Below are 10,205 nucleotides of genomic sequence, written 5' to 3'. Positions count from 1 at the left end.
AAGTGTGATATGTGCCAAGACTGGTATCATGCCCTTTGTGTGAACGTTCAGTGCCCTGAGTTCTTTCTTTGTGATTATTGTAGCAGATTCAATGCCTAGTTATTTATGTCACACCAGTAGACAGGACTCTTGAAATGAACTATGTTTTACGTGTATGTGCAACTATTTTTTGCTCGTTATTGTAATCATTTACGCTTTATTTTTTTCTTTTGTACATTTTTTGTATCTGCTTTGTATTTTATGTGAAAATAGTAGAAAAGAAATGCTGCTCATATTTGCCCTACGAAGTGCTCATATTACCCTTGTACTACGGAAAATATGAGCACTGCGCATCTACCTTACTAACCTGTTTATTACTCACGGACAAAAGTATGTATAACCTTGTCCTTTTTTAGCGTTTATAGACGAATGATCAGGCTTTCTTTTGGTGAGACTTTCTACTTTCTGTAATACATCATTTTTGAGATATATTAGTATTTTCATTAACTATGCTCATATTCAACTGACCACCCCTATATATATAGGACCGGGGATGGTTGACACTTTTTCATTTGTCGGTGAGGTAAATTTTCTAGAGAAGAAACGGAAGTATTGGCAAACTCGTTATACTTTCTCCTACTAATTAAAACAATGTGGAATATTATCTGTAGTATATTATGGGAGCTAGACGTCTGAAAATAACATTAATTGAAATGTGTCCACTAGCCCCGAGTCTGGGTTGGTTGACACACTGTATGGGGTAAATGGACACACTCATATATTGAAATATTTTGTACCTATTTCTTTCATATTCAGTGTATTTCCAAATTATACATTATTGTTAATAAGTGCGTAAATGGCTATTAGGACTATTATCTTAAACAATTGAGTACCGGTACAAATAATGCAAATGGAGTGTTAGTTCTACTGTAGGCAACTGAAATCTTGTATACTATGCAGGCCAACGCTCACAATTTCTTTAAAAGGAAATCAGTCCTGTGCTTCCTACCTAACAAGCACATCCAAAAAGTATTATCAAAACTGCGTATTAATTCTTCCTACAACAAAAAGAACTATAGATTGGAATCGACCTTGTGTAAATTCAAATGAATACATCAAGAAACAAATAAAATTGAATATAAATTCCTTTGATGCTGTAGGTAAATAGCTCCAGGCAAATGGTTATCGATATGAACCCAGATATTCACATGGTCAATATCGTGCAATGGTTGGTTTATGTTGAATTTTGAATCAGATCCCATTGAGTGCCCAAAATGCAACTTTGTGGTGTTTTAGTACACATATGAGACTACAATCTGGACAATTTTGAAAAAAAAATCAGAGGGACATTTCTATGCCAAATTCAAATCTTAATTTGAATTTTTGAAGTGTTAATTTTTATTTTAAAGTTTTTTTTTTTTTTAAATATAGTAGTCTACAACTAGTAGAGTAATCTTTAAGCTTTCCAATGGTTTTGTTCCACGTCTCAAGTGCACATATTAACCATTTTTAATGATCATTGTAACTGAAAAAATGCCGTTTTTTGGCATTTTTGAACACGTTGTATGGGGACTTTCAGGAGGAGAGAGGTAATATTTGCGATTTTTTCATCTTCCACTGTAATAAAGCTGTGCACCAATTTTTACAAAAATCTAAGATCGTCAAGTCAGATTTTGCCATTTCATTGGTTGATTTCACATGGAATGTCCCATCTACTTTCCAGTGGCGGTATATTTTAATCATTGAAAAACCAGAGACTATGCCTTTTATCACTGAAAAATCAGAGGCGGTATGACATCGCATACCGTCTCACTTCGACCACTGGTTATACGTTAATATTTTTCACAATAAACGTATCGTTTTACTCATCGAGAAGTTTAAATCAATATTAAGTCTATAAAAGCAGAATTTGTACAATCCGCAGCAAAAAAACTTGCAACATGAGCATATAAGTTTATTGTGAAACGATGAAGTCTTTTGCTCCAATATAAGTGTGCAGGGGAGGACGCCGAGGTTTCTCCTGGCGTGATTCGTGCCACTTAGACGTTATGTTGATTCTCTGGGCTGTTAGGCGTAGTTTCACAACAAACTTACATGTTCATGTTGCATTTTTTTTTTTTTTTCTGCGGACTGTATAACGGAAAACATTACAGTGTGCTTTAGTATTACTTTCACTTTAATAGGTGTTTTTGAGCCTTTTATGGTTAGCCACGAGTGACGTTTTTTAACGTTATTAAAATTATATTTTACCGATGTTTTCGTATTAGAATTTACATTCACAGATTGGAATAGACCTTGTGTAAATTCAAATGAATACATCAAGAAACAAATGAAATTGAATATAAATTCCTTTGATGCTGCAGGTAAAGAACTCCAGGCACATGATTATCGATCTGAATCCAGATATTCACATAGTCAATATCGTGCAATGGTTGGTTTATGTTGAATTTTGAATCGGATCCCATTGAGTGCCCAAAATGCAACTTTGTGGTGTTTTAGTACACATATGAGACTACAATCTGAACAAATTCAGAGGGACATTTCTATGCCAAATTCAAATCTTAATTTGAATTTTTGAAGTGTTACTTTTTATTTTACAGGTTTTTTCAATATAGTACAACTTGTAGAGCAATCGTTAAGATTTCCAATGGTGTTTGTTTCACTTCTCTAGCGCACATATTAACCATTTTATAACAATTTTTAATAATCACTGTAACTGAAAAAATGCAATCTTTTGACATTTCAAAAAAACCTTGTATGGAGACACTTTCAGGTGGGAGAGGTAATATTTGGGATTTTTTCATCTCCCACTGTAATAAAGCTGTGCACCAATTTTTACACAAATCTGAGATGGTCAAGTCTGATGACTTGTTGATTTGACATGGAATGTCCCAGATGCTAAATAGCCCACCTTTAATAAATCCAATTTTTATACACAGTGATTGACAAATAGCTTCCACGTAAAAAGATTTTATTTCTTATGTAGAAATAATTTCTAAGTTGATAACACCGACATTTTTTGTATCTTTTTCCTACCTTTTGTTTTTAAAATGAGATATTTTCAAAGTTCATCTAATTTATATTTTGATCTGCCATATTGAATTGTTTCTTTGTTATGTGTCTTCATTCCTTAATGCATATAAATGCTGTGTTTTGAGCATGGACAGGTTTAGGGGTTGTCTGTTATGTTGGACGGACCTTCCGGGGGTTTGGAATACCCCACAGTCGAGTGGGGGACCTAGAGTTTTCTCGCAGGAAATTATTAATGCCCTCATTCAGTTTTTGATCATTTTCGTGTATAAATTCTCTATAATACAAAATAAGGATATATTTCTTATTTTGCTCACAAAGTTGAGCCTCTCTATACACACAGCGTAGTTACGGAAAAGTTCTCCTGTGGTTTTGTGTTATTGTGTAAATAGAAATTCAATCTTTTAGGCAACATACCATCACTGAATTTCAACATTTAAGTAGCCGGTATGTGAGTCAAAATCGTAATAAAACATACCGCCTCTGCTTTTCTCTCCCACTTCGAACACTGCGTGTAACAGTTTCTCCAACTATTCAATTTGGCCTCATCAGACACTGTCAGATGAAGCCAAAGTGGATAGTTGGAGAAACTGTTACACATTAAACATTGTTTTGCTCAGCGAGTATTTTAAATCAGAATTAAAGCATACGTCATCAAGTATTTCATTATCACACTTGCACAAACACAGTACACATACTATAGATAATAAGATATAATAACCATTATTAACTCTTATTTTACATTTTTTTAATGATTGCTTTCAAAGTTGTAAAAGGAGGCCGCGTTGGCTCAGAGGTAGAGCGCACACATTTGTGCGTGAGGTCCTTTGTTCCATCCTAGATTCCACCACGTGGACTTTAGGTGAACATAAACCATGTGCGAGAGTTTTTTTTTTTTTTATTCTTCTGTTTCCTTTCACTTTCTTCATTCCACCATTATTATCCATCTCATTATCACAATCTTCCTTAGTCTTGGTGCAAATGGAGGGGCGTTTAAAAAAATGTAATACTATGTCTTGTAATTGGAGTTATGGACTGAAAATGTATTCATTCTCACATAATTATTCTAATATTTCCAAAAACATGTGTAAAATTAAAATTATAACAGTTTCTCCGGGAAAGAATGACAAAGTTTCGTTAGGCTGCTGTGCAGGAGTGATAGCTATGGGTGGTTGAATGTCATTTGTTTGGCAGCTCAGTTTATTCAATGCAAAACCAAATGCAGTAGCACCAGAATGCACTATACTGTGACAAAACACATGTTAAAATGCGTTTGCATTAGATTAACTTGTTGGGGTTCAGCGAAGATAGTGTGTACCGTGTTAAAATCAATTTGAATCACATGAAATCAAGAATCAACGAGAAATTTGGCACTGTTAGGTGTCAGGTTTGCTGTGAAACTGATTATCGTCTGGACATGTGTAATGGTGTGGATGGTGCACATATAGAGACTATATTAGCAGTATGTGAACCAGTTTATTGATAATTATTAAACATATGCTTTATTTTGTGTGTATAATTTTGGTTACATATATACATTTACAAGTTAACAAGCTAAACTAATTCATTATTTTTCTTTAAGGAAACAAGGAACAAGTGGCTAATAACTACGGATCAAATCTTTCACCAGTCCTCTATTCTTAAAATTCTTACAGTCCTGGACAAACAACTGAAGATGAACCAATGTAATAATCTGTGTGTTAACGAGTTCACTAAATAAACATTACGTAACAGAGTCGCATTATTTCTTTCAACTCTTAGCTTAAATATCCCAAATTTATCAGATTTCTAATTTAAAGCAAGGTTTGGGGCCGCGGTGGTTCAATGGTAGTGTTCGCCTCTTGTGCATGGGGTCCTTGGTTTGATCCCACCTCGCACCAAGTGAACTCTGTGGTGGACAAACACCGTGTGCGTGGGTTTTCTCGAGATTCTCCCACTTTCTTCATTTCACCGTTTCCTTTATTTCTCATCATCACCGTCTCTTTTGGCCTAGCCAGCATAATCGTGGGACGTAAAACTTAGATTTTTAAGCAAAGATTTAAAATTCCGAGAATATACGGGCAACCTGACACACATTCTGTAAATTTTGTTCAAACTCGAATTTGTATGTTTGGTCGTCAAGTACAACTAGAACCTTTCTATTTCTTTCAATAGTTGGATGAGGAAGCGTTGCTACAATAAATTATTTCACTGGTTTCGGTGTGTACTGTCTTGTTAGAAATTTTAAGTAACCTACGATCATTACTCGCCAAGATCAAATGACTGAATGACAAGTTGGCAACACAGTCAAGGCCATTCACTTCTTTCCCCAAAGCAAAGGGGATGTTTCCTCCGTAAGAGGGCGGCGGATTGAGGCCGAAGTATGTTTTACATATTTTCCGACGGCATACTTGAAACAGAAAGGCTCTAGTTACAGCTATAGCCCAAGATGGGAAACTGTACTACTTCGTTGAAGCCTTGCTTCGATTTTTTCTATCACAAAGGATAGTAACATCCACCGACAATGCACATTAAAATTTCATATATATAAATAAATATAAAATAAATGTTAAAAGGTTAATTTAAACTTACCATACTTCCTTGGAAAATAGTTAAAATGTGCTTCTGCAGCACATGAATGGTCGGCCAAATAGTATACAGGTCTGTCCAAAAGTATCGGAATTGATTTTTTTTCTAGCCAAAGGAATGGGGTGGATGGTCTCCATGCAGAAGGACGTTGGTGGGAGATGCTAAGTACATGGAGAGACCTGGCTCAGTTGCCTCTGAGCCTTTGCACAGTGTGGATCGTACGCGAAGTTGGCAGTTGTTATGTGGAGTTGTCAGGAGTCAAGGTGCCAGACGCATTGTATATCAGGAAAATATGTTGCAAATTGGCGTCAAAGATTTTGTCCGGACTACACAAGGAAATACGAGTGTCGATTTGTCATGAAGAAGTACTGGAACATGCAGAGCTTGAGCCTGATTTTGTGGACAATGTGATTACCAGTGATGAGTTTCTGGCGAAGCACAACGTGACATCGCCACCACAGTCTCCCTACATTCCAGAACTCTATCCGCTCGACTTCTTTTTCCCTCGGAAGAAACAGCCTAAAAGGACATCATTATGGTGGAAAGAGGACAGACAGCTTTCACACAGTGCCTGGAGATTCCGGTTGCAGACTTCCTGAGGAAGTACCAAGCGTGACATAAGCGCTGGCAACGGTGTATTGACCCAAAAGGATCTCATTTTTGAAGAATTTTAATCCACTGTACATACATATGAAGTTCTTAGCTTCCGCCAAGTTGGCTTTGTGGTGTACAAACACTGTGTGCGTGGATTTTCTCGGGGTTCTTTTGTTTCCTCTCATTTTTGTCATTCTACCATTCATCCATCTAATTTCTCTCTCAGCCTCGGTGCATATATATATATGACATAATTTGTTTTCGTCAATGTATTCCCGATACTTTTAGGACAGACCCTGTATGTACAACCAGGTAGGTGTGGACAGCGCATCAACTATCAACACTATTACTTCCTATTCTCTCGGCCCATTATGCACTCTTCACAAGCCTTCATGGTGATCGTCAGTCAATACTAAAAAAATCTTAAGATCCACCAATAAGAAACGAAAAAAAAAAAAAAAACCTTAGTATTGTGTCATCTAAGAGGTTATTGTGAAACCAAATTATTTGTATTGTACAAAAATCAAAACAATGTCAAAAGAGATCTATTTATTTACACTTATGTATATACACATACATGTGTATTTCAAGTCTAGTTCATGGGCATCTTGCATACACTAGCTATTTTTTTTCTTCGTTAAGCTCTTCGGTTGCCTTCGTACAGGACAATAGCGTTTGACAGGTTTTCTCGTGCCTACCTCCTTCGGTCCAACTGAAACGTAAGGCACTTGGCCTACTTCTTCAGCTGACAGAAGAAGACACTGAGGAACAAAGATTGCACCCATCATCAAACAATTCACAGGTGCTAACTCCTCAGATGTTAGAGGTGTGATCAAATACAAATGTTTTGTTTCCACATCTACGCCACGGACGATGCCTGAAATGGAAAAGTAACAGTAAAAATAGTAACTTTCAATACTTCACTGAAGATATTAAACTAAACTACACTCTTTATCGTTCTATTGTTCTATTTATAAATTATTTCAACTTCTAATGGTCCGAAGATTTTCGTCTAGGCTGGTTATTTCTAACAAGAAAACTGAAATAATGTTCTTCTCAGACAAGAGAGTCATAAGATTTCTAGGTTTTAGTTTTGGATCTGTAAGATCTAAGAGCTGATTTACTGAATGAAATAATAAATATACGTTAACACAAAGATACTATTTTCAATCTTCAATGTCCAGTGGTTTATCATATAATTTCAAACTAAATTATAACACACAATACATTTTTTTAAAATAAGTTTACTTATAGACATCTAAATTTACCACATCAATGAATATAGAAAATTCTTTACATAATACATAAAAAACTAAGCAGATTTGGAAATTGGTAACTCTGGTACCACGATGGAGGACTTCCTGAACACGCAAATATTGTTTTCGTTTTTACATATTTATCATTTTACTCATTAAATCAGCTTGTAACCTTACAAGATTCAGGACAAAACCTAGAAACCTTAGAATTCTTCAGCCTAAGCAGGGCATTAAAGATGTGATTACTAGGAGTTCAGGATATGTTCTTAGAAACAATTAGTCCAGACGAAGACCTCAGGACCATCAGGGATTGAAATATTGGATGATAAGTGTTTGTTACGAATGAAATGTCCGTTTTGACTGGTGGGAAATGCAGCTGAACAACACAATACAGGAATGGACTAAAGTCACAAACGAATACATCCAGCAAACAGACTGGAGTTATCAATCAGGAGGTAGTGTATTGTCGAACAGAATCGTATGATAGTGCATCATGGAGAACACACAATTATGTGTGATGTTTCTTCAAGACTTGAAATTGGAACATTCTACAAAGCAACACACAAAAACATAACAGTGCATTTGGAATAGGAATGACGAATGAACCCACCATTTGCGGTTGGTTTGTCAAATTTCGTCCGGTGGTACAGCACTGTAAAATGAGCCCCTTGGGCACAGACAAACATCACGTCCGGATGAGCTCCTCAGGAACACCGTACAAGTAGTCCCTCGGAAACGTATTCGTGCCACTGCAGGTGGATTAGGCATGTATCACGCCACTGTCGTTCGGCGGCTCCGTGCAATCTATAAGGTGAAAACGTGGGACTCATGGGTGTCACGTGAGCTGACACTGGCCAATAAGAATCGACGTCTGGAGTTCGAGGAGTCTAAGGAATACTCTGGAAACTTTCTTGCATCGGATTGTCACTCCAGATGAAAAATAGCTCTACTAGGACAATATGTAAAAGGTTTGGATCAAGGTCCAGGACAGTTTCCTAACCCTGCCTCTCCACCCACACACAGAAGGTATTGTTGCTGATATGGATCTATGGTGGGAATAATTCATCATGCCTTTCTCTGGCAAAGTAATACAATCAATGCAGATCGTTATAGTGCGGAACCCTGTGAAATACACCGCAAACTTGTTAGCAAGTATTCAGCGCACTGGTCAATAGACATGATGTCCTCTTGACCGCTGGCATCCGATAAGCAGGATTCCAAATACTAAAGTTTCCACCCCACCATCTGATTTGATCTGGTCTCAGTCCACCCAATATCAAAGCCGAGCTAGATTCTACTCTGAAGAAGTCTGCTCCTTCGTTTATAACAGTAAAATATTGGGAGGCATAGCTTAAGCGAGATCGTACTAGCTGCAAAGAAGAACATCGTGCTGGTCGGCCAAATGAGGTGACGGCGTCAAACATGAAGAAAATCCACAAAATGGTATTGTATGACTGTCGACTGAAACTGCGCGAGCTAGCAGACATGGTAGGCATTTCAAAAAGTGCTGTACATCGGATATTGACTGAAAATTTGGATGAGAAAACTGCACGAGATGGATGCGCGTTTGCTTACAATGGAACAAAAAGAACGTCATGAGGAAGTTTCAATCGAGTATCTACGATGTTTTACAGCAATAAAGCCGAGCTTTTTCTTCGATTCATAACCATGGATGAAACATTGGTCCATTACTCCATACCTGAGACGAAGAAACAGTCAAAATAATAGACTGAAAGGTAACAATCAGCTTCAAAAAAGGCGAAAAAAGTTCCATTTACTGGCAAAGTCATGACGTCAGTTTTTGGGTTGCGTGTGGGATAATTTTCATTCGTTACCTTCAAAAGGGAAAAACAATCAACGGCGAGTATTATGGAAATTTACTGCAGCGATTGAGTGATGAAATAAAAAAACGGCCACATTTGGCGAAAAAGAAAGCGTTGTTTTATGAAGACAATGCATCAGTTCACACATCCGTTATCGCGATGGCCAAAATCAATGAATTAGAAGTTTGAATTCCTTTCTCACGCACCCTATTCACTAGATTTAATCTCTGATTATTTTCTGTCTCCAAATTTGAAAATTTGGCTCGGTGGTAGAAGATTTGCCAACAATAAAGAAGTGAGGGAAAAGTGTACTGAAAAAAAATATGGAAAAGTGTATTGAGCTAAAAAAAAAAAAAAAAAAAAAAGGATATGTAGAGAAATAGTTTTTCCCAAATTTTTTGTTTTCTTTGTTAGGTTGAGCACATTGTTACAAGTCTGAACTATCTGAAAATACAACACTACTGATTAATGTCACAATTACAAAATGATATGAATATTTCATCTATCAACACAATAACGATTCGCTCATTTCTTTAGCTATATCTAAATTCTCAATCCCGAAACCGCTGGATTGGGTACTTTTTAAAAAATAACTAATCTTCTACGCTGGCCACCAACACCTTACTCATCCCCACAAAATCTCTTCTTATGGAATTATATGAAGGACCTAATCCAGGTATAGTACCAGGTACAAGATAAATTAACTCTGTGGACACTACATATCCATTTAGAACTATAAACATGACAAAATAAGCATACCAGACAAAAAGTCACGTCACCCAAGCAGGAATTATTTAATATTTAGTAACAACCTAGCCTAGACACCATCAAAATTCTGTTCGGAAGCTACTCCATGATTCCATTCACTGCAAAGTAGATTCTGTAGTTTCGGTGAAGAACGGGGATGTCCATTACTGTGTCTTATTCCCTTCTCCGAATAGTCCTTCCCCCACCA

General features: G+C 36.7%; 1 protein-coding gene across 2 annotated transcripts in view; it reads right to left on the bottom strand.

Moving 5' to 3' along the window:
• Positions 1-6,705: 6,705 nt before the first annotated feature.
• Positions 6,706-10,205, bottom strand: part of LOC145673078 (uncharacterized) — a 49,417-nt gene continuing 45,917 nt past the window's right edge. Inside the window, exon 9 of one of the 2 annotated variants that reach the window (XM_081742429.1) lies at positions 6,706-7,048. In XM_081742429.1, the coding sequence (XP_081598555.1) occupies positions 6,789-7,048 (260 nt within the window). In that variant the 3' untranslated portion in view covers positions 6,706-6,788. The remainder of the gene's footprint in view (positions 7,049-10,205) is intronic. The other variant, XM_081742430.1, reaches the window with a different exon arrangement.

This window comes from Thermobia domestica, chromosome 16 (genome assembly GCF_964235325.1).
Source record: "Thermobia domestica chromosome 16, izTheDome1.hap1.1, whole genome shotgun sequence".
Classification (NCBI taxonomy): domain Eukaryota; kingdom Metazoa; phylum Arthropoda; class Insecta; order Zygentoma; family Lepismatidae; genus Thermobia; species Thermobia domestica.
The sequence above is the reverse complement of the archived record's forward strand: the minus strand, read 5'-3'. Positions and strand labels throughout refer to the sequence as shown.